This window comes from Polypterus senegalus, chromosome 3 (genome assembly GCF_016835505.1).
Source record: "Polypterus senegalus isolate Bchr_013 chromosome 3, ASM1683550v1, whole genome shotgun sequence".
Lineage (NCBI taxonomy): Eukaryota > Metazoa > Chordata > Cladistia > Polypteriformes > Polypteridae > Polypterus > Polypterus senegalus.
Genome location: NC_053156.1, coordinates 144,865,739 through 144,892,063, shown reverse-complemented (window position 1 = coordinate 144,892,063; position 26,325 = coordinate 144,865,739). Strand labels below are relative to the sequence as shown.

At 37.7% G+C, this 26,325-nt stretch overlaps 1 protein-coding gene across 3 annotated transcripts in view; it reads left to right on the top strand.

Moving 5' to 3' along the window:
- Positions 1-26,325, top strand: part of xrn2 (5'-3' exoribonuclease 2) — a 256,764-nt gene that overhangs the window by 28,057 nt on the left and 202,382 nt on the right. For all 3 annotated transcript variants that reach the window (XM_039748021.1, XM_039748020.1, XM_039748022.1), the window contains exons 11-13: positions 16,059-16,192; positions 19,602-19,659; positions 20,393-20,500. In XM_039748021.1, the coding sequence (XP_039603955.1) occupies positions 16,059-16,192; positions 19,602-19,659; positions 20,393-20,500 (300 nt within the window). The remainder of the gene's footprint in view (positions 1-16,058; positions 16,193-19,601; positions 19,660-20,392; positions 20,501-26,325) is intronic.

The following is a 26,325-nucleotide window of genomic DNA, read 5'->3' as shown; positions in this document are numbered from 1 at the left end:
TGGAGAGAGAGAGAGAGACGGAGATCGCTCACTTGCAGCTGAGAGCCTGGGTGTTTGTCTCAGTGTTATTCAATCTTTTAACATTTAGTTTAATATTACACTGTGCATTCTATGGTATAATTAACTATTTTTGTGCTTAAAAATCATTAAAGAAAATAGATTTACATATAGTTTGTATGGTCTCGAATGGATTAATTGTATTTACATACAATCCTATGGGGAATATTACTTTGGGTCAAGACAAAATCAGGTTACGACCAGAGTTTTGGAACGAATTATGGTTGTGACCCAAGGTTCCACTGTACTATAATTTTCTTTTAAAGAGTAATGTCAGTCGACATATAATTTGATTGGTTGCACAGCCTCTGCATTCTACTTATTTGAAAAGGGCACTGGTGTAGTTTTTAGTTTTACACTTATGTATTGCAATTCAATTTTTAAAACTAATACTGATTTTTTATTACTAAAAAGAGAATTTCCCTCAACTTGAATATTTAAGTCATTTTGAGCAGTGGTATTAAAAAAAAATAATAATAAAAAAAAAAAAAAAATTGTATATATTTGCATTTATAACAATGACATTGTATGGAAGCAAATAATTTCACACTGGCAGTACCATATCATGTACAAAGTTCCACCAGGTTGGAACATCCATAATCATTATCAAGGTCTTGGGTGCTTCTATGGAACACTGTGTGGCTCTTGAAGTCAAAAAAATCATGTCAGAGCAACTTCCTACTTTAGAGAGAAACTGTTAATTGTGATTTAACCTTGTATAATTTGAGAACTGCTGTGTCTGAGAAAATACATCGTGATGGAACAACCTATATTGGTTCAAGAGTATAAATCATTATTTGGAATCCTGCATTCTAAACTAAAGTACCGGCTATAGTCCTCTCCAGTTCTCCAATTACTTTGTAAAAACCGAAGAGACTCCAGGCTTTAGATTTAAATTGCAGTGATGCCTTATAAATCTGAAGACAATCTTGATCTGTCATGTTCTCGTTTTACTCTGTTTTCAGGGCCAGTGTTACATCAGCAAAATGTGTCTGTACAGCAGCAGCACAAGTAAATGTACTGTATGTATATATGTATAAATACAGTATATATATATGTGTGTGTGTGTGTGTATATATGTGTGTGTGTGTGTATATGTATATGTATGTGTGTATGTGTGTGTGTGGAAGAGACTGGGCAAAAACGGCCTGCATGGCAGATTTCCAAGACGCAAACCACTGTTAAACAAAACGAACATTAGGGCTCGTCTCAATTTTGCTAAGAAACATCTCCATGATTGCCAAGACTTTTGGGAAAATACCTTGTGGACTGATGAGACAAAAGTTGAACTTTTTGGAAGGCAAATGTCCCGTTACATCTGGCGTAAAAGGAACACAGCATTTCAGAAAAAGAACATAATACCAACAGTAAAATATGGTGGTGGTAGTGTGATGGTCTGGAGTTGTTTTGCTGCTTCAGGACCTGGAAGGCTTGCTGTGATGGATGGAACCATGAATTCTACTGTCTACCAAAAAATCCTGAAGGAGAATGTCCGGCCATCTGTTCGTCAACTCAAGCTGAAGCGATCTTGGGTGCTGCAACAGGACAATGACCCAAAACACACCAGCAAATCCACCTCTGAATGGCTGAAGAAAAACAAAATGAAGACTTTGGAGTGGCCTAGTCAAAGACCTGACCTGAATCCAATTGAGATGCTATGGCATGACCTTAAAAAGGCGTTTCATGTTAGAAAACCCTCAAATAAAGCTGAATTACAACAATTCTGCAAAGATGAGTGGGCCAAAATTCCTCCAGAGCGCTGTAAAAGACTCATTGCAAGTTATCGCAAACGCTTGATTGCAGTTATTGCTGCTAAGGGTGGCCCAACCAGTTATTAGGTTCGGGGGCAATTACTTTTTCACACAGGGCCATGTAGGTTTGGATTTTTTTTTCTCCGTAAATAATAAAAACCATCATTTTAAAAACTGCATTTTGTGTTTACTTGTGTTTATATTTGACTAATGGTTAAATGTGTTTGATCAGAAACATTTTGTGTGACAAACATGCAAAAGAATAAGAAATCAGGAAGGGGGCAAATAGTTTTTCACACCACTGTATATAGCACGTTTTTACACAATATTGTTTCTCAAAGTCAAAGCGTGATATAGCGAGGGATTACTGTATGTATGTGTGTATATGTATATGTATATATATGTATGTGTATATATATATTTTATATATATGTGGTATATATATGTAATATGTGTATATATATGTGTATATATATGTAATATATATGTTATATGTATATGTGTGTATGTATATATGTATATGTGTGTATATGTATATATGTATGTGTGTGTATATGTATATACTAGCAGAATACCCGTGCTTCGCAGCAGAGAAGTAGTGTGTTAAATAAGGTACGAAAAAGAAAAGGAAAAATTTTTAAAAACGTAACATGATTGTTAATGTAATTGTTTTGTCACTGTTATGAGTGTCGCTGTGATCTCTCTCTCTCTCTCTCTCTCTCTCTCTCTCTCTCTCTCTCTCTCTCTCTCTCTCAAAATACCCGCGCTTCGCAGCGATGTCATGTGTTAAAGAAGTTATGAAAAAGGAAACATTTTAAATATAATGTAACATGATTGTCAAAGTAATTGTTTTGTGTATTTGGTGGCAGCGTCACAAAGTTATTTTCGTCTAGCTGCATCAGAAAATGTACCATGACGTCTGACATGCCTCCTTTTTACTGTTTTCTCACAGCTTGGATTGCTGCTGTCATATATACACACATACATACATACAAACAAGTATATGTATGTATACACACACATATATATACATACACACACATATATAATTTGTTTGTATGTATGTGTCTATGTGTGTGTATAGCTTTGGTCACTGAGTGCAAGGGAAAAATAATAAAATATAGTCTAAGTTATTAAACAGTAAAACATTAACGTTTTAAGAAGTACAGGTACATTGAGCACTACTGGAGTGGTTGTGGGTAAACTACATTTTAAAGACTGTGTAACACAACAGGTAAGTAACTAACAGCAGCTAAAATGTATATGGATCATCTCTCGGTAGTAGATCCCTTTTGAAAGGCGCTACACGACGGCTGTGGTATAGAAATTACATTTTCTATGTGAACGTTCAAATTTGTGCCTCTGGTAATGTGCCTTACCGGCATTTAAAGAAAATTAGTTTTGTGTCCTCTGCAGTGTTAAGAGAGAGAGGCTTTGGTTTGGCATAAAAGGAAAAAAGGTGTAAAGAAAGGAAAGTTGCCTTTTTCTTTTATATAGTATAGAGAGATGTGTTCGCTGACGTTATGATCGCCTTTTGGGGACAGTCGCGTGGGTCTTGTGTAGACTGGTGAGACGTCCCGCCATTAATCGGCTGTGATGGCACTGTCAGTCCTGCACTTGTGTGCGTGAATTCATAATCCGAGTTTAGGACCTCATAATCGTATACGTGCAAAAGAAAGTGTGAATCGCCTTAATATTATTTTGCCGTGGTGTAGAAAAGGGGTCCTGTGTTTGCACTTGTCTGGGCTATAGCGCAGGGGGAGGATGAAAAAAATTAAAAGTGCTCACTTTGACTTAAAGCAGAAGCGCAGTCAGCGCCTCAAAGGCCGGCACAGCTATGCACGCGCTGGCTGCTCGACTTTTGCTGGGCAGGAGACCCCAGTTTTGCAGACACGCTCATGATATCAAAAGTCTCAGCGCTTTTGGAGGTCATTCATATATTATATATATAGCAAAATACCCGCTACTCGAGCGGAGAAGTAGTGTGTTAAAGAAGTAATGAAAAGAAAAGGAAACATTTTAATAATAACGTAACATGATTGACATTGTCATGAGTGTTGCTGTCATATATATGCCTGCCTAAATAAGTCACGCTTTGCTCTTTATTTACCGCTCATTTAATCATGGCTATGGCGGAAAAATTATAAAATGGAAGGAGGATGGCTTTACCAAAACAATTATTGATGGCGAATCGATTATTCATAAAGCTTGAATTGGTGATCTGTTTTTCTGTGTTAACCTCATATTTTTTCATACTTCTTCTCAAACTAAGGTGGTGCGAGGGTAAAATGAATCGGGATGCGCTTGATCAATGTAATCGTGTACCAGGAAATCATGCATTGACAAAAGCTCCCTTTGCTTGTAATGCAAAGTGTGATTAAATGCATTATTTTTAACGCTTATGGAGCACATGCATCAAGCTTCTCAGCTGTGCTTGTGCTAAGAAAAGGAAAGATTTTAAAAATAACGTAACACGATTGTCAATGTAACCTTTTGTAAGTAGTGCCTGGAGGATTCAGTGTGGAGAAACTCTAGAGAGAGCGTGTATTAACTTGTGGATTTTTCTGTGAGTATTTGGTGGCAGTCTGACGAAGTTGCTTGGGAAGACGGCATTAGCTGCAGAGCTCAGCTCAGAGTGAAATGGGATGAATGGGCGGGGAGATGATGACGTGACTTCCCCACCCGCCTTTAACTGTCAATCCCCACAAACACAGTCTCGGAATTTGCATAAGCACACCCCTTCACCTACAATTTTAACTTAGTTACAAAGTGATCTCATTAACTCGTTTGTTTCCTCGCCCTCTCATTAAACTTGTATCCCGCATTACCTGTGGGCATGTGAAACGCCAGCGGTAGCCTGTCTATGAACTTAATTTAAAGTTTAGGTTTACACCTTGCTTTCTTTCGGAGGTAGCAGCACTCATGAATATGGTAGTATATGTCACTGCCGCTTCTTATTGTTTCGCTGCCTTCTCAATTATATAATGCATGTTTTCTTAAGCGCTTTTTGGAGGTCTTCCTGGTTTTCTACGTACTGCGTTGACAGTCAGTTAACGTGATGATGTCACACGAAACTCCCCCCGTCATTGCAGCTCAACTCCATTACAGTTAATGGAGAAAATACCTTCCAGTTATGACCATTAGGCATAGAATTTCGAAATGAAACCTGCCCAACTTTTGTAAGTAAGCTGTAAGGAATGAGCCTGCCAAATTTCAGCCTTCTACCTACACGGGAAGTTGGAGAATTAGTGATGAGTGAGTGAGTGAGGGCTTTGCCTTTTATTAGTATAGATATGTTATATGTATATATATGTATATATATATGTGTACTAATAAAAGGCAAAGCACTCACTCACTGACTCATCACTAATTCTCCAACTTCCCGTGTGGGTGGAAGGCTGCAATTTGGCAGGTTCATTCCTTACAGCTTCCTTACAAAAGTTGGGCAGGTTTTATATCGAAATTCTACGCGAATGGTCATAACTGGAAGCAGTTTTTCTCCATTTACTGTAATGGAGATGAGCTTCAACGCCGTGGGGCGGCGTGTGACATCATCACGCCTCCACGTAATCACGCAGTACATAGAAAACCAGGAAGACCTAAAAAAAGCGCTGAAGAAAACATGCATTATATAATTGAGAAGGCAGCTAAACAATAAGAAGCGAGCGAGTGACATATACAACCATATTCATGACTTCTGCTACTTCGGAAACAAAGCACGATGTAAACCTACACTTTAAATTAAGTTCATAGACAGGCTGCTGCTGGCGTTTGTAATTTAGTGCCTGCCCATATAAGGCCGTCCGTCAGCGCAATCCAATAGCAAACTCCCACTAAATATTCACGGGTTAAGGACTGTGCTTATGCAGAGGAAGATGAGATGGTCAGGGTGGCGTTTGGTACAAACTCAGCTAAACTGCGAGAGAAAGTTTTAAGTGCCAGGACTAAGGTAACATTAAATACAGCCATGGACATAGCACGAGATGGCACCAGCACAGCTGGGAAACTTCGATGCATGTACACCGAGCGCTCACGGAACTGACGCAGTGCACAGATAAAAGCAACAGTTCCAAAGAGCTGAACAAAAACCGAATTACACAATTGAAAAGGCAGCAAAAATATGAAGTGTCTCATACATACAAGCATATTCATAAATCCAAAACAAAGCACACGTTGGAAAAAGTCAATGTCCCGCTAAAGGAAGACAGTGTAAAAAAAAACGTGCATGCAGTGTGTCAGGTCTCAGATAAAGAAGAAGACGAGCTGTTTATTGATGCAGTAAGAAACGAATCGATGAATGAAACCTGTCATCTTTACAACGATTGACAAACACGGAATGTAACTTGAACACAACACATCCTACAAATACGAACCTGATTGAAAGAAATAATGATAATCAAATCCTTGATGACAGCAACACTCAGTAACACAAAACAAATACTGTATATTGACAGTCATGTTACGCTATTTTTAAAATGTTCCCTTTTCTTTTTCATAGCTTTTTTAACACACTACTTCTCGCTGCGATACGCGGGTGTATATATATATATATATATATATATATATATATATATATATATATATATATATATATATATATATATATCGATCTACATACTCGAATAATGGATACTTTATTCGCCATCAATGATTGTTTTGGTAAAGCCATACTCAGTGTATTCATTAGATGAACGGTAAAAAGTAAGAGCGAGGAAGGATGACTTATTGAGGCATGCAGGCTGTAGTGCGCCAACTCTATCTGAATTGCGCGATCACATTTGAAAAAATATATCTTTTCAAGTTCTATTTAGTCCATATGTGTCAAACTCAAGGGCGCGGGCCACATCCGCCCGGTGTAATTATATCCGCCCGCGAGATCATTTTATATACTGTATTATTGTTATTAAAGCCCGGGTAGATGAAGCGCTGGTAACACAATAAACTACAGATCCCATAATGCAGCGCTTCAGCTGCCTTGCCGAACACTTACCGAGTTAATCAAATTATTGCGAAGCTAGCTCACACGATGCTGAAGAGAAAAGTTGATTCTGAAAATAGAGCCTTTAAAAACCGATGGGAGGCTGAGTATATGTTTACTAAACCCGTGTTTCTCATTTGTGGAGCTAATGTGGCTGTAATTACAGAATTTAATCTAAGACGGCACTATGAGACAAAACATCAGGTTAACCTGAATGCAATGCAGAAGATACAGAAAGCAGCATAATTAAATAAGAATCTGACACTTCAGCGGACGTTTTAACCCGTGCACAATCACAAAGTGATTTCAAGTGAAGCTGCTTTTATGGGAGACACAAATGCACCAGTGCACCTTGCCTCACTTTCCCTGTTGCCAAGTAATGTTGAACCAAGTCGTCACTACGGTGTTCCCAAATACGCACTTTGCTGATAAACTGAGCGCACTGAGTTTGCACGGCGCTTTGGTGACTTCGAAGAACAAAAAAAGTCCGTCTACATGCGGCTCGAACTTTATGCATGCATTATGTTCATAATATCCACGCAGACTTGCACGTAAGAGCGGGAGTTATCCGTTTTAACAAGCAGCGTATTGCACTGATACGAAATAGCTGTGTGTGTATATATGTAGATATGTATGTATATGTATATATATGTTTATATATGTATGTGTGTGTGTATATATATATATATGTATTTGTGTGTATGTATGTGTGTGTGTATATGTATGTGTATATATGTAGATATATATATGTATATATATATGTGTATATGTATAGATATGTATATATATATGTTTATGTATGTGTGTGTAAATATATATATGAAAACAACACTCATCACTCACAACAGTGACAAAACAATTACATTGACAATCATGTTACGTTATTTTCAAAATGTTTCCTTTTCTTTTCATTGCTTCTTTAACACACTACTTCTCCGCTGCAAGCGCGGGTATTTTGCTAGTGTAGATATAGATATAGAGATAGATATAGATATAGATATAGAGATAGATAGATAGTTATATATGTTATATATATATTATATATATATATATATATATATATATATATTTTATATATATATATATATATATATATATATATATATATATATATATATATATATATATATATATATATATATATGTTTTATATATATATACACTAATAAAAGGCTAAGCACTCACTCACTCACTGACTCGCTCATCACTAATTCTTCAACTTCCCGTGTAGGTAGAAGGCCGACATTTGGCAGGCTTATTTCTTAAAGCTTACTTACAAAAGTTAAGCAGGTTTCATTTCGAAATTCTACACATAACGGTTGACAACATCCGCCATGTTGAACTTTATTTATGGCCCCATCTTCACGAAATTTGGTAGGCAGCTTCAATGCGCTAACCGAAACCGATGTACGTACTTATTTCGGTGGTATGACGTCACAGTCGGCCGCCATATTGAACTTTGAAGTATTATTTTTCTTCCAGACCCTGTTGAAACAGAGATCCCTGACTGTCTGTTAATTTGTACTATAACTGTTAAACATCTATTGCAGCAAGTTAAAGCTGTCTCTCTTTCTTCTTAATGGGTGTGGGGGGAGTATTGGGCACAAAACTACCATATTTCTGATTTTCCCTGCATTATTAAAGCAGCTTTAAAATAACCGTTTTCAATATCAGCAGTTTGTGCTCATCCATTGCATATTTTCTTTGGTTTATGTATGTGGTTGGCTGCTGACTTAGTAGACGTCTAAAATGAGGCATAATTTTTTTTAAAAAAAAAAAAAGGAAAATTTAGGTCACCAGTATTACATTTTGGTTGCAGCTGTAACAGGTGTGGTGAGGGTACGATGGAGCAGAGGGGAAAGACTGGTGTCCCACATTGAGTGTGTTTATGTGCACACACCAGGGCTGTGCGATGTCTTCATATCGTCAGTTGAGAACATTGATCTACAGTACTGTCACTTCATTTGGGTTTGAATATTGCTGGGGAGACAGTCATGCTTTACTTACCTGCCACAGGAAGCGTTTACACTGGGCATTGTGGGGGTGGTGGGGTCATGATATGCGGGCATTTTAAATTCAGGATGCAGTGGTTGTCTGCAGTTCAGCAAATGTAGCAGCATTCAGTGTTAGTATGATTATTGAAGATGATTTATTCAAAGTTCATTTAAAATTGATACAACTCACAATGTCGTATTGGCACTGTGAACTCTAAAATAACATCTGTGTCATAATAAAATGGATTTGAATAATTGTCTATCAACAGGATGTTTTTAGGAAACGAAGTTACTAATTACTTTTATATATTCAAACACGACATCCTCCGTTCTTTTTCTACATTCTTTTGAGCAAAAAAGGTGACTCAGCATGTGTTCTAGAAAAAAAATCTTGTTTTGCTATAGCACATTTTGCCTTTTTGCCACATGCATGCAAACAACCTATTGCAAAAAATGTATAAAGCTGAGAGTTGATTAGTATTACATGCTTGCAGTGTATGATGTGCTTGTATGAAGACGATAGCACTGGGTTCGTTAAAAAATGTAAGGCACTATGATATATAATCAGTTTATTTCAGTTCTATCTTGTATACACCATCCGTTTACAGAGGAGAAATGATAACGATGTGGATTGGGGAAATAAAAAACAAGTTTTTTTCTTTAAGAAATAAAGTATAAAGATTTCAGTCCCTTATCTTGTTGACCTTTTTCAAAGCGCTCATGTTTCCGTTTTTAACCCTTTTATCTCTTTGAGTAGAGAGCCACATGGCCCTCTCCTATGAATTTAAATGGATTGCCGAGTGCCTTGTGACCTTAGCTCTCGGTTGCTTTCAGTGGTTATAATTTACATAGGCTGAAATTTGCTGGCAGCTGATCTTCATACTGGCTGATACCAAAAACAAATACTGGTTCAGCCCCTTAAGTTTATAGATGTGCCACTTCACAGCTGGGACACTACAGTATCTGCCCACGAGCAGTGCTTGAAGTGGAACTAAATTACTGGCAGTACTCTGTCTAGTTAGCTGCTTGTTCCTCCTCGCAGTTCGTTATTACTTTCAACACGATGGGACTGGAGGCACCCCTTAGAAGTCGGAGCATGTGTATATTAGTATAAGATATTGAAAGGATTGGGGTCTATTTGAAGCTTCAAGATCCACTGGTATCGTCTCACTTTAAGCACTCCAAGTCTGCGAGCACCACAAATAGACATGCACTCTCCACATTCAAATTCTGTGTGTGAGATGCCCTAATCAGGCTGCCTTTGCTCGGCTGCAGCGCACGATTTCTAAACTAGCTAAGCAAGTGAGTGTCGTCCTGCTGCAAATATGAGTGCCAAACTGCTGTCTTGTGAGGGGTGCGAGATTAAAAAACAAAAAAAAAGTGATGGCTACAGTTTTGCACATTGTGGAAATTCCTGCAAATGTTTGGGTCCTTTAACAATGTTCTTTTATAGTGACGATGCATCTGGGCAACAAAGGGCAATATCATTGACCATTGGCACAGCTCTAGTACACACATAACCAGGTTAAGGCAAAAATCTTCATTTACATTGGCAAATCTTCTGGAGTTTTCCTGCATCAAAATACTCCATAGTCTATAAATTGAGGAAAAAAAGGTAGACATCGTCATCTGCCACCTTGGATCCGAAAATGAGCATGAAGTCCATGATAAATTTCTTTTGTTTTTAAACAATTTTTATTCAAATTTATGCTTCATTTATAAGCTTTCGAACCAGATTGCACAGAACACCTTTTTTTTTTTTTTTTTTCCCTCGAATGTGTGATTGAGCCCCACAAAGGGCATGGTACTGTAGTAAAGTAAGGTCTGTGACTGATTGGTGGCTTTTAAATAATCGCCAGACTTGTGTCTTCAGGTGGGGATATGGTAACTGGGTGAGAATGGTTCTCATGTAGTGTAGTAGTGGACAGCCCTGCACTTAGTGCACAGGTATAGGCTCGGCCACAATCCTAATTGACTCCGGGAGCTGCTGATTGCCGCAGCTGTGCCAAGCTTTAATAAATAGGGAAGTGCGAGTACAAGAGAGGAAAAAGGAAAATTAATAAAAGAATGGAGGTTAAAGAGAGCAGAATGTGGAAGGCGCCAGTGTAAGTGAGCTGAAGATAGTGGGCTCTGGTGAGAGAAGGCAGGCTGCTGGGAAGAGAGCCCCTGGAGAGGGGGGAGTATGTGGCCAACTCTCACGGGGTTTGAATTGGGTCACTCCAGCTGAACAAGTCTGAGGAGCGGGAGTGACCAAGAGCGTGAACATCTCGCTGCAGAAGACCAGAAAGGCAATGGCGGTGAAGGGGGCTTGGGAAAAGAGCCCCAGTGTGATCGCCATGGCCGTTGGGGACACAAGCCTAGGTGCAGAGAGGGAGCTTTTCCATAGCCATGGGATGTTGGGGACCCGGACCCAGGGAGGGTCAACTGCACTTGTTAGGACGACGACTCTGTTTCAAGGCCCATTTGGGATTAGCAGAGGAGCCACCAATTAAAAGAATAATGCATCAAACTTTAAGAAATTAAAATTTTCTGCCTATTGGTTTTAACCTTGTTTTAATTGATTTCTGATTTTAACCTCCACCTCACCTTTGTTTTTAATTGGATTTTTATTTACTGAACTTTCTTGAAGCACTGCACTTTTTGGACACTTGTTTTATATAGGGTTTTTTTTTTTTTTTTAAATAAAAGCACTAAGCACATTACACCTTCCCCTTGCTTCGTGTGGTGTCCTCTTTTGCTGAGCTTATCCCTCGAAAACGTTCTTTGGTGGCACCTGGTAGTGTGAGGCCGACCAACACCATTGCAGGTACATGTGCCTTATGCCCAGTGTTTCGGGTATAATGCATACCCAAAAATAACCAGCTACTATTTTGCTTATGCGAAAAATGAGTTGCCGATAGATGGCTGAAGAGTAGTGAGCATAATGCTCCAGATTTTTAAAGAAAGTAAGTTTTTAAATAAAAGTGCTTCTTGTCATTTGTCTTAATTTTACTGTATATTTATTTAGTAGTAAAAATGTGTGTTTTAAAAGTGTTTGCCAAATAAAAATGAAAATATGAGAATCATTACAATGAAAAATTTAGTACAGTCAGTTAATTTCTGTTGTGAAACATGAGTAGACTTGCCATGTCTCAACTTATGTAAAATATAGATGGGCACTGACTTTGCATTTTTTTTTTTCCATCCAATTACTAGAAAGGTACTTAGTGGAGCAGAGAGCTTGAAGGTGCAGAATACTAAAGTAATGAGTGTGTTTGAAGCAGATGTGAATGATTTTGTTGTTACCCTTAAAGCTCATTGAAAAGGTTCTGCATGCCTCCTGAAAAATGATTAAGTAAAAAGCAATTATCCCATGTAAACCTGCATTCCTTTGATATGACATTGAATGAAGAAAACAATTAAGTATTGCTTATTCTGCAGATATTCTTAAATGACCTGGATGCATTTGTTGCTACCCCTAGAAAAGATCATAATTTGAGTGTTTTTTTTTTCCAAATTAGCTGTTTTCTTTAATTAGTATCACACAAGTATTCATGCAATCAGTCATAGGCTATAAGCAGCCATCTTCAAGCTGCTTGATGTTCATTTGATGAAAGTTGCAGATACAATTAAGTTGTGACTACCAGGTTGCTTCAGCTTTCCCAAACACATGAACACACCAGACACAGGCACAAGTGTTGCACAGATCATGTCTATTTTATTGGGGAAGTGCTTTTCCCTCGCAGCCCACAATAGCACAGTTTAAGCAACAAACACAATTACACACAGTTCTTTTCTCTCTTTTTCTCCTTCTGCTTCATCCATCTGACTCCCTGAGTGAAGTAAGGCTGCTCCTGGGATTGCTCCAGGTGGCTCGTTAGCCAGTTCTTGAATCACTCCCAGGTGTGGAGGAAGCCCAACGTAGGGCTCTTCAGCTCCCCCTGGTCATCCCCACGGAACCCAACAGGGCTGTCCCGAACTCCTACTCCCATGGATTCCTGCAGGAATCTATGAAGCCACAGCAACCTGGTATCATTTCATTTTCAACCAGTTGTCACAGTGATAACGCTGTTCCATCTCAGATCTATTCCGATGGCACGGTGAAAAAGCTACAGCTTAGCAACTGCCAGGTACAGTAATAGGTTCGAATCTTGCGTCATACCTGGATTTATTGCTTTGATTAGTGAACTGCTATTATTATTTTTATATAATAACATTTATTTGATACGAGTCTGTAACATCCAATGTAAATTTATGGTACATGTAAAAGTTAGAGATGAAGGGATAAAATCAGACCTATAGATGCAGCTTAATGTTTTCTCCTTGGTGTCTTGTTGAGCAAACACACACCAAAATGTCTATGGTGAGTATTACTTTTCCTCGCACATGGACATTGAAATCAACATGTCATTTGAACATTTTTTTTAACTCAGTTTTGTTCTTGGATTCTTGAATAAAACTCAATTTGAGCGTTTTTTTTTTTTTTTTTTACATTTTAACGAGGTCAGAGACAAAGAATAAAAGTGTAAGCTTCAGGGATTCTAATGTTAAACACTTACCCTTAATATAAACAAGATATAAATCCAAAGGGAATAAGATACTAATCAGGGCCTGAACATTAGAATCTGGAAAACATATATAAACTGCTCTGCTGTAAGAAATTGTGCAGCAACAAAAATAAGAACAAAATATCAAACATACTGTAGTGTAAAAATCCAAAGTTCTGCCAAGTACTGCACAGGAAAAAAACTATAGCATTTGTAAAAAAAAGTTCCGTCGTAAATTGCACAATGCTGAAACAACCAGTAACCTTTTTAATCAAATTACTAACTTCAGGTTCTGTAAAATATTGCACAATGATATCAGAAAAAATAAAAATTATAAAATTCTCCTGAGAGAAATCTCTCCACAGCATCTGGCTTCAGAGCAGCACATAGCTACATGTTACATCATTTCTTCTGGTACTGAAAGTCCGCTCAGAACAGCTGCTTGAGGCAGGGATGCACAGGTACTTTTTTCGTGTCTTCCACCACTCAAGTTGATTTACATCACTGTGCACCTCCAATATCATCAAGCAACCTCTTTTGCATAGACCTCACTGAATTCATGTGTGGTGGTGTTTTTTGTTTGGTTTTTTTTTTGGTTGCTCATCACCTTCTCCAACTTCTGTAGCCATAGGCATGGGATACAGTGGGTCAAGGAGACTGTGAATGTTTTTAATACAGTAATCCCTCCTCGATCACGGGGGTTGCGTTCCAGAACCACCCGCGATAGGTGAAAATGCGCGAAGTAGAAACCATATGTTTGTATGGTTATTTTTATATATTTTAAGCCCTTATAAACTCTCCCACACTGTTCACATTATTAGAGCCCTCTAGACATGAAATAACACCCTTTAGTCAAAAGTTTAAACTGTGCTCCATGACAAGACAGAGATGGCAGTTCTTTCTCACAACTAAAAGAATGCAAACATATCTTCTTTTCAAAGGAGCGCCGTCAGAGAGAGAGAGCGAGATAAAAGCAAACAATAAAAAAATCAATACGTGCTTTTAAGTAGCCTGTGCCGAAGCACCGCTAAAGCGGCATTTTGTAGAGGAACGTCCGTATCCTCTGTGCAAACAGCCCCTCCGTCAGGTGCAGAGAATGTCAGAGAGGGTGAGAGAAAAAGAAAAGAAAACTATCAAGCACCGCACGGGAAGCATATCATTGAGGAGTTTTAGTTAATATGTAATACATGCTCTGATTGGGTAGCTTCTAAGCCATCCGCCAATAGCGTCCCTTGTATGAAATCAACTGGGCAAACAAACTAAGGAAGCATGTACCATAAATTAAAAGACCCATTGTCCGCAGAAATCCGCGAACCAACAAAAAATCCGTGATATATATTTAGATGTGCTTACATTTAAAATCCGCGATAGAGTGAAGCCGCGAAAGTCGAAGCGCGATATAGCAAGGGATTACTGTAATGTGGGAAAAAAATGCTTTTAAATTGAGAATCCCCAACCAAGACATAGCATATGCTTCTTACAGAAATGATTTGTTTGAACATATTACGTATTTCGTTCTAACTTTTTTTTGCCTGGCATTTATGGGTCTCCATACTAGACCAGTTTCACTTCAATTGCATTTTATAGAGGAAACCCAAATGATTCATCAGTGGCAGTATGAAGCCTATGTCCAAAATGTATTGCACTGATATTAGCCACGCTGTCTTTTCATACAGACCATGCTGTCTTATCGCCGTCTTGTCATGCCAGCTGTTGCTTTTTTTGTCGTTTGGCACTTTTTTGTGAATGATTCTGCTAAAGTTTGCTGAGTGTGCTTATACCTTGGGTGATTTAAACCTATCAGACAGTGATCTTCTGAAGCTTTTCGTTTTCTTCAAATTTTGTGCGATGGTTACGTTGCAGATGGTGAAACAAGCTAGTTGTTGATGTCTTTAATATCCCCAGATTTCGGATATAGCTTGGAGATTCCTGTATTTTGAGCAACATCAGCTTTTTCAAAGTCAAACCAACTCTACGCAAGTGATGATCAACGTCTTGTAATTAAATCTAATAGTGTGTATTGCAGCTGTTTTATCCCCTGCTGCTTGTTTGTTCACTCATTTTTAGGCAGCTATGTGCTGAGCGTACACGTCTGTGGTTGCTTTGCACACACGTTGTAGCCTATCCTGTTAGGTTATACAAGACAGTTAATACATGGACACTCAAGGCGTGTTTTTGATTGTTTTTTGCAACGTGAATGACACATTCGATACTTTTTAGCTTGCACATCGTCAAAACAACAATTAAGATGTTATTGTAGACAAATATCGAAATATCAGGCACGCCTATTTGAAACCAGTGGAGCTTGGCTAATGTTAGTCTGTATTTCATTCCTCACTTGGGAGAGTCTGTAGTTGAAGGTTCTGCCTCCTACAATAGTTTTATTTATCTTGGTGGTTCTGCTACATCTCAAGGTATATAGACATTTGTGTGGTTATTTTGAGAAGTAATTTGGCAGTTTTTGTGGTAAATTGCTTTAACAACTGCATCTTTGTTGAATATAAGCAAAGCATACTTGTTCTTGAATAATATCCACTGTAGCATCAACATTTTCTTAAAAAAAAAAACAAAAAAAACAAAGTTTTACTAGCCAATTGCATTATTCCATTGTATGATTGTGTTACAACATTTAAACTAAGTAATGTTTTTTATTCTCTTGCCAAACTGCACATTGCAGTGTGTCAAGTCCAGAAGTTCATTGACTTGAGGGATCAATTTATTTCTTTTTATTTTTTTTCCCCTTCTACTGCAGTATTTGGAGAGAGAACTAACAATGGCTAGTTTGCCTTTCCCATTTGATATTGAAAGAAGCATTGATGACTGGGTATTCATGTGTTTCTTTGTTGGGAATGACTTTTTACCCCATTTACCTTCTTTAGAAATTAGGTAAGTTTTGGTTTTACTTTTTACCAAATGTTTTGTATGCTGGTCTGGCAGAGTTGGAGTTTGTATATTATGTTTACTTTCTATATAGCCAGATACACACGTGGACAAAATTGTTGGTACCCTTCAGTCAATGAAAGAAAAACTCAAAATGGTCACAGAAATAACTTTAATCTGACAAAAGTAATAATAAATAAAAATTCGATGAAATTTAACTAATAAAAGTCAGACATTGCTTTTCAACCATGCTTCAACAGAATTAAAAAAAAAACAAAAAAAACTCATGAAACAGGCTTGGACAAAAATGATGGTACCCCTAGAAAAGACTGAAAAATGTGACCAAAGGGACATGTTAATCCAAGGTGTGTCCACTAATTAGCATCACAGGTGTCTACAATCTTGTAATCAGTCCGTGGACCTATATATAGGGCTCCAGGTTGTCACTGTGTTGTTTGGTGACATGGTGTGTACCACACTCAACATGGACCAGAGGAAGCGAAGGAAAGAGTTGTCTCAGGAGATTAGAAAGAAAATTATAGACAAGCATGTCAAAGGTAAAGGCTATAAGACCATCTCAAAGCAGCTTGATGTTCCTGTGACTACAGTTGCACATATTATTCAGAAATTTAAGATCCATGGGACTGTAGCCAACCTCCCTGGACGTGGCCGCAGGAGGAAAATTAATGACAAATCAAAGAGACGGATAATACGAATGGTAACAAAAGAGCCCAGAAAAACTTCTAAAGAGATCCAAGGTGAACTTCAAGCTCAAGGAACATCGGTGTCAGATCGCACCATCCGTCGTTGTTTAAGCCAAAGTGGACTTCATGGGAGACGACCAAGGAGGACACCATTGTTGAAAACGAATCATAAAAAAGCCAGACTGGAATTTGCCAAACTACATGTGGACAAGCCACAAAGATTCTGGGAGAATGTCCTATGGACAGATGAGACAAAAATTGAACTTTTTGCCAAGGCACATCAGCTCTATGTTCACAGACGGAAAAATGAAGCATATCAAGAAAAGAACACTGTCCCTTCTGTGAAACATGGAGGAGGCTCTGTTATGTTCTGGGGCTGCTTTGCTGCATCTGGCACAGGGTGTCTTGAATCTGTGCAGGGTACAATGAAATCTCAAGACTATCAAGGGATTCTAGAGAGAAATGTGCTGGCCAGTGTCAGAAAGCTTGGTCTCAGTCGCAGGTCATGGGTCTTGCAACAGGACAATGACCCAAAACACACAGCTAAAAACACCCAAGAATGGCTAAGAGGAAAACATTGGACTATTTAAAAGTGGCCTTCTATGAGCCCTGACCTCAATCCTATTGAGCATCTTTGGAAAGAGCTGAAACATGCCGTCTGGAAAAGGCACCCTTCAAACCTGAGACAACTGGAGCAGTTTGCTCATAAGGAGTGGGCCAAAATACCTGCTGAGAAGTGCAGAAGTCTCATTGACAGTTACAGGAATCGTTTGATTGCAGTGATTGCCTCAAAAGGTTGTGCAACAAAATATTAAGTTAGGGGTACCATCATTTTTGTCCAGGCCTGTTTCATGAGTTTATTTTTTTAAATAATTCTGTTGAAGCATGGTTGAAAATCAATGTCTGACTTTCATTGGTTAAATTTCTTAGAATTTGTATTTATTATTACTTTTGTCAGATTAAAGTTATTTCTGTGACCATTTTGAGTTTTTCTTTCATTGACTGAAGGGTACCAACAATTTTGTCCACATGTGTATGTGTAAGCCTTATGTTCTGTGTTAAAATGAGAACTTTGGTGGTGTTACCATTGAACTACATACCATAGGTTTTACTTGTTAAGTTTTTATTAAAGAAGAAAAATTCTGTAGTAATATTGTTCATAAAGTAAATCCTCTTAAACACTTTTTTTAAACTAATAAAACATGCACAAAATAATTACACACAGTGCATACCATACACTTAAAGTAGGTATACAGTATTTGGCGCTTAAGCTAATAGGCCTATTCTTTACGAAGCAACCAGGAAATATTTTTCTTTTTTTCTAATTAAAAATTTGAGCTACTGTACTAAATGTATTCTCCCTTAACATCTCCATTCAGACAGGCTGTCCATTGTAAAGGACAAAATTAAAAACTCTGAACTCTTTCCATTTTAATTTCTGCCAAAGACATGCCTGTCTTTTTTCTTTGAATTGCAGTTCAGCTAGACCAAATACAGTATATACATTTACCTTTCTTCCATGCACACAGCAGCGGCTAGGTTAATTTTTCTGTTTACTATTCCAGTTTAATGTAAAAGCCAATAGTCTGGTCTATCTCTGCTAATGTCTGCCTGGCTGTTCTCATTTTATAGGCTGCTCTGTCAGAAAAACACCATGCACATTTCCTCTGCTGCCCTAATCTGTTTGTGTAAAAACATTACAACCAAATTATTGTAAAACTAAAAAAATCATATACAGTGTTTTTCGGACCATAAGGTGCACCGGATTTTAAAGAGCAATATCAATACATAAGGCGCATTGGATTATAAAGCGCATTCAGCGAAACAAAACAGATAAGTCAAACTTTATTCAACTCATTCACAATAACTCTCAACATTGTTCAGTTGTAACATAAAATACAAAACAATACACTCACATTTTCAGTTCATCCCTCTTCCACAAATCCATCAAATTCTTCATCCTCAGTGTGTGAGGTAAACAGTTGGGTGATTTCAGCATCAGGCATGCCCGGATCTCTATCGTCATTATCCGTGTCACTCTCATTGCTGTTACTTAGCTGTTTAGTGATGATCCGCCCTTCGTGAAAGCTCGGACGATACTTGAGACTGATACCTTAGCCCAGGCATCCACGATCCATTGGCAGATAGTGGTGTAACTCGCCTGGCATTGCCTTCCTGTCTTGGTGACTGTTCGCCTTCCTTCATCCAATGCTCCCACGCAGCTCGCAATTTAACTTGTTGACACCGATATCTAACCGTTTGAGTTCTTTGGTTAATCCACCCGGAATGATGGCAATCTCCGAATGAGTTTACTTCACTTGGATTTTGACAGTATTGGTGAGATGGGCATGCATGGAGTCGCAGATCAATAGAGATGGAGATTTGTGGAAAAAGCCATCCAGTCTCCTGACATAAACTTCCTGACTACGGTAGCCGTAATGCTCTAACAATCCATCAAGCGGTGTGGCTTCGTAGCTTACCAAAGTCATTCTAAAACATTTTGACAGATTTTTGAGCACCGTGTACCACATGAAATCTGTTCGAGGTCAGTAAGCACAACCAGAATTAATACATAAGGTGCACTGGATTATAAGGTGAACTGTTGATTTTTGATAAAATTAAAGGATTTTAAGTGCGCCTTATGGTACGAAAAATACTGTAATGGAAAAACAAAATTTAATATTATGTATAATCTTTTTTTCCTCTACTAGGGAAGGAGCAATTGATCGATTAGTTGGCATTTACAAAAATGTAGTACATAAGACTGGGGTAAGTATGACCGTAATAGTTTAAGTGAATGATAATGCATACTGGACAACCACCCCACTGCCAACCAAATCAACTTTTAGATATGTTTTTCACTTATGTGAAACACACTTCTTGTTGGATTAGGGTATAATATGTATTACGCACAACATGTGTATATAGGCCCTTCAGATTAATTAATCAGTGCAATAAAATCAAGGTAACCAACCATATTTATAGCCATGAAGTAGAAGTTTCTTAACAGAATGTCCAGCATTTCGAGTCTATTTGACTATCTGCACAGACAGCACAGTACTGTAAGTCACAGGCCAATGATGGCTTTTTAAAAATGATTACATTTTGCATTATATTTCAGCTTAGTGCAGCATTTCACCTAGGCTGGTATTTCAGTTTGTACTAGGAAATATTAAGAATTTCAAAATCAAGATAATTTTATCACAGTTATTTTAAAATTTAAATTTTTTTTTTTAGGTTTTTTTTTTTTTTTTTATATTGTGGAGTAATTTGAAATACCATGTAGCTTTTGTACAAGTTTTAAAGAATGATGTATTGGATATTTGAAGCTGTTCATTCATATTTATTTTTTGTAACGTATTAAGTTTAATTTTAGGTGTCTTGTGGTTTTTCAAAGCATATTCTCCCACAGGATATCTCAAGAAAGGGGAAAAAAAGCATATGTCTATTTACATTGAAGAAAATCAAAATAAGTTTTTTTTGTATATATAAATACTTTCAGGGCTATCTGACTGAGAATGGGTTTGTAAATTTGGAGCGAGTTGAGATGATTATGGATGCTGTGGGAGTGGCAGAAGATAACATCTTTAAAAAAAGAAAGGACGACGAGGTGTGTACATTTTACCAACACTAAAATTTGACTTTTGGGACATGCTTAGCAGGATCTTTAGTAGTATAGATTTAAACAACTTTCCCATACCTCATGGGAAAAGAGCTCAGTGGATGCTGACATTAATCAGTGTTAAAGGCTACATTTGACAGGTTGATTATTACTTGATATTTTTTGAAGCACAATTTGTTTTACAATGTTAAAATGAAGCTTGTATTGAGAAAATCTTAATCTGTAGTGATGCACAGAGACGATCTTAAAAGAATCTTTTCACTACCCACCAGTCTTTAAGATATGCTGAAGCACAATATATTTTTTCTATTTAAACAAATCTATTTTGTTTTAATTCAAATGTGTATTTAAGTAAACATTCACTGCAAATGCAGTCTTTAACACTAGAATTACCAGAGTCTACGAAAAAACTTGTAGATCTGGCTCACCTTAAAACCGTTCTCACCTCTCCTCCACTGTCCTTTGTCTTCTAAATGTGCCGATTTAAGACAAGCAGCAAGCAGCCGGCTATTTCATCCCCCACCGTCGCAAAACGTTCATTAAGTTTTCCCAGCTCATGCTTTGTTTGATTACCTGGGAGTGACTGAAAGCTGGAGTTTTAGAGTGGAAATAATAGATCGTTATTTGGAACACATGCATTTTCATGTGTGTTCCATTTCTATAAGAATCTGTGTAAACACATTGTTAAAACAGAATTTTTTTCATATTTTAGTAATAAATGTTACAAAATGTAGGCATGAACTATAGAACATGTGAAGCCTGATTTCCAAAGATCAAATAAACACTTTCACAAAAAGTTCAAGAACAATACAACAGCTTCTGTGGTGTAGCGTGCTAAGATTTGTTTCTCAGAGCGCAGCAGGCTTGCCGTTCATTAAAGACTCGAGTTCGATTCCCCGCTGGGGAGAAAATGCTATTTTTTTCTTCTTTTTAACCTTCGTCACTCTGCCTGCAAGCAAGCGTCTGCTTTCTGCGTGCTTGGGCGTTTTTTCTTTTTTTTTTTTCTTAAGTAAATCGTTAAGTTTAAAATGTCGATCGCGGTTATTTCTGTTGATTGATTCATTCATTCATTACAGCTAATACTGTTATCAAGTGATTGCTATTTTTGCCTGTTGTATACAATCTATCTAGCGTCTTTATCTCCACTCGCACTGCACGCTTGCCTGCGTGCAGCGTGTCGATTGATATGATTTAATGTATTTCTTTTTGACAATTCAAGTTGTAAAATACATATACATTATATATAACATCAAACTACAATATAGCTAATACTATTATGTATCTGTCTAGTGCCTTCTCTATCTATCCATTTATCTAGTGCCTTTCATGTGTGAATGTACTCTCACTGCCTGCTTCCCTTTCTGCAGCACGTGTCATATAGTGCTTTTCATATCTATCAACTTCTGTCTGTGCATTATTCAGTGATCTGTCTGACAGTGTGTGTCTTACAGAACCTAAAAATAAGAACAGTAATAAGGACACTTGTTCATGTTAATTGCAGTCTCAATTGTTAAAAAATATTTTAAAAGGTGCATCCCTCATGAAAATATAACGATCTCATTAACTGACAGTGCATACCGGTTTATACATTTTATGTCCATTTGAGGTTGAAAAGAAATACATTAAATCATATATCAATCGACACACGCTGCAAGCAGGCAGTGAGTGTGGAGATAACGACGCTAGATAGATTGTATACAACAGGCAAAAATAGCGACCACTTGATAACAGTATTAGCTGAATGAATGAATGAAGGTATGAATTAATCAACAGAAATAAACGCGATCGACGATTTACTTAAAAACGCCCAGCATGCAGAAAGCAGAAGCTTGCAAGCAGGCAGAGCGGCCATGGTTAAAAAGAAAAAAAAAAAAAATAACACTTTCTCCCCAGTGAGGAATCGATCTCAGGTCTCTGAGGCACGGTAAGCCTGCTGCGCTCTAATAGACAAATCTTAATGCGCTACTCCACGGAAGCTGTTGTCATTCTTGAACCTTTTTGTGAAAGTGTTTATTTGATCTTTGGAAATAGGGATTCACACGTTCTATAGTTCATGCCTGCATTTTGTAACATTTATTACTAAAATATGAAAACGTTTGTTTTAACAATGTGTTTACACAGATTACTGTAGAAACGGAACACGCATGAAATGCATGTGTTCCAAATAACGATCTATTATTTCCACTCTAAAACTCCAGCAGTTCAGTCACTCCCAGATAATCAAACAAGGCATGAGCTGGGAAAACTTAGTGAACGTTCTGCGACGGTGGGGGATGGAATAGCCGGCTGCTTGCTGCTCATCTTAATCGGCACATTTAGAAGGCAAAAGACGGTAGCGGAGAGGTGAGAACAGTTTTAAGGTGGGCCGGATCTATGAGTTTTTTCGTAGACTCTGGTAATTCTAGTGTTAAATAACAAATAAAAGGCTATAAGCTGTAACTGCTTATAAACATGAATCATAGCCAAATTAACTTTTGGTAGATATCTCAAAAACAATGTAAAATATCTTAATGAAAGGAATGCTTAAAAATACATGTGTTTTTCTTCCTATTTGTGTTTTCTCGCACCGAACTGGACAATTCTCTGTTGTATGTGTGTGAATGGTCAGAATAGATTCCTGATCATTACTTAGTTTGAAATAATATAAATCTTTGTCATTCCCTTTTATTTTCCATATATAAAGTTACTAATGGAGCAGCAGTTTTGTTCCTTATTAAGGTTGTGGGAAAATCAGCTAAAGACTGAAACTATCTAATGATCACTAAAAACAATGTTGTTCAGAGAAATGAAAATTTGGAGCTTTGGCAAGCCTACATATCATGGGCACAGCTTTTGTGAGTCCTTAATTGGTCCATCCAAGTGGTGTTCATGATGCCTGTGAGCGGTTTAATGTAATAGTGTTTTTTTTTTAAATTAACACTTTAATTGATAGTGCTTTTTTATTTTATCACATTTTTCCAACTTTAGGGATATTTATCAAAATTCTGCCATCAAAAATGATTGCTAGTTAGTCATTTTCAAAATAAGTAATGTGGTAATTTGAGGGTGACTTGTTTTAAGACATAATTAGTGTTGCACACATTTCCTAAATCTTTTGAGTATTCCTGCTAGTTAATTGCCTGATAAGTCAAGATATAAATGTCAGAAGTCATAAATAAGAATGTTTTTAAAGGGATACATTGATGCTTGATGGAATATATTATTATTATTGCAGTTACTAATACATTATCATTATCCTTTAGAAAAGTGCTTCCCAAACTCAATCCTGGGGACGCACTGTGGCTGCAGGTTTTTGTTCCAACCAGGTTCACAATCGGTGGTGATAATCTATAATAACTAATCTCATTTAATTAGCTTTTCTTTTTTTACTCTTATTCTGCGTTCAGAAATGCACCACCTCTGTTTTTTACATTTATAAGACAGATTTTTTTTTTTTCTAAAGCTATAAATTCCTAACTCTTCTGTTGGCTGTTTGCTCCCATCATTTAACCCTAATAGTGACAATTAACAACTAGCCTAGCAGACACCCAGGACGATGAAAGCTGCAACAGCGTCCGTGTCAGACCAACTAATTAAAGAATCAATTAAATAACCAGGACACCTGGAAAAGCAGAAAATTAGGTTGAAAATACGACTTAAAACAAACAACATATTTCCCATATAGCTACTTATTGCATTTGAATAAAAATCTACCAAACTTAGTGTGTAATTTCTACATTGCCTCCAAAACACAAAAACAGGGAAAAAATGACTCACTTGATTAGGGCAAAAATCCAAAGAAAAACAGAAGTTGGTTGGAACACAAACCTGCAGCTACAGTGGGTCCCCAGGACAGAGTTTGGGAACAACTGCTTTAGAATGTAAGTAGCTGAAATACCCAGTGTTGCCGGGAGGAAAACCAGTGGTGTTTTTTTTTTTTATTATTATTTATTTAAAAAAAAAAAAAACACCACAACTTTAAAAATTAACAAACAATGAAGACTCACTAATGTGCTTGTCTTGCGGTCTTTTATGTATGTTATCATCCCATTGACGCTCCGAACCGGCCAACTCTCTATTTAATTTCAAAAGCAACAGGGGCGCTGTGGTGCTCAGAGTGCTGGCTGTCGCCTCCAGTTAGCCCACTGGTGGTGGTTCAGTGTGTCAACTGGATGATAACATGCGTATTAGATCGCAAGATCACCCCCACTCTACCCAGAAGGGTGTGGGTTAGGGTTGATTTCACACTACAGTATTTTTAGTCGACCAATGAGAAACATGTGTACTAAGTTTAAAGAAAATCACTCCAGCCATTCGGAAATCGTCCTGGGTATGACGTTAATCTGCATCTGTCCCTGCATGTAGGCCCTCCAACCTGCAGGGAAAAACTTGGGGGTTGGTGGCAGAATTGCCACTCCAGCCACCATAAAAAAACACTTCACACTGTTGCACTCCATCTGAACTAGTGTGGTGCTGAGGTATCACCCGTTGCATGGCTGCACTTGGGTCCTAATTCAGATCCGGAGTTGGTTTGTCGTGTGGTGGGTCCGGCAATGCACTGTATCAGTGTGTGCTCCTAGCCTCTCTCTCTCTCGGATGTGATGCTGGAACATACATACACACATTGACTTACAGGTGGTGTTTCTACCTTGCACCCTACAATCCAGGTATTCATACCTTGTACCCTCTTGACCCTGCAGTAGATAATCAGATTAGGGAGAGTATATGGATGGATTATTATCATCACTGTGACTGTAGCGGAGAAAAATACATTAATATATTCATGAATGGAAGATATTAAGTACAACAATATCATCATCATTGGGCACCACAGTGGAAGCCCTGCTGTCTTGCGGTGAACTAGAATGGAGTTCACGTTCTGGGCTCTCACTCTATATAGAGTTTTCATTTTCTCTCTGGGTGTCTGGTTTCTATCCACAGATGCATTGGCTGGGTTCCCCATGGTATTAAGCGCATGTATAGGACTCGGTCATGGCTCTTTATCTTAGGGGCGAGGAATCCAAATCCTGTATTTTTCTCTCGCACTCTGGCAGCTGGACAAAGGTGTATACCCCACATTGAGTGTGTAACCACATCTTACTTCAAACTCTGTGAACCTCCTTTTTTCAAATTCAGGGGTCACGCCAACATATCCCATCTCTTTTCCTTTGTCACAACACCTTCAGTTATTCACTTGTCCGTCCACTCTATTGCCGAGTGGCACTATTGAGCTGATGGTGTTTACCTTGACCTAAAATGGTGAAAAGGTAAGCAGTAAACTGCTAGAGATTTAAATTTAAAGTTTAGGTTAGGAATAACTGAAAGGAGAGGAAATTTCAGAATATTACCAATGGGCCTTTTTCAGGTAACAACTAATAGGTTATAACCCACAGATGCATAGAAGCAATTAAAGTACAGTAATCCCTCCTTGATCGCGGGGGTTGCGTTCCAGAACCCGCGATAGGTGAAAATCCTCGAAGTAGAAACCATATGTTTGTATGGTTATTTTTATATATTTTAAGCCCTTATAAACTCTCCCACACTGTTTATAAATATTCCCCGCAGAGTTATACACCATAATCCCTTTGTATTCTCTTATATATTAGGTAAGATTCATTGAAATTATGTATATAAACAAACTGTTTCTATACAGTAAAGCCTAAATATTATTTTAAAGATATTGAGTGTCTCCGATATCACATGTTACAGCCATTACGATAGACAGGCCACCAGCAATAAATACTTACAACGCAAGAAAAATAGTATACAGTAAATGTGTGTACAGTGACACTAAACGTACGTACATGTACTTAGTACTGTAAGTAGAAAATTAA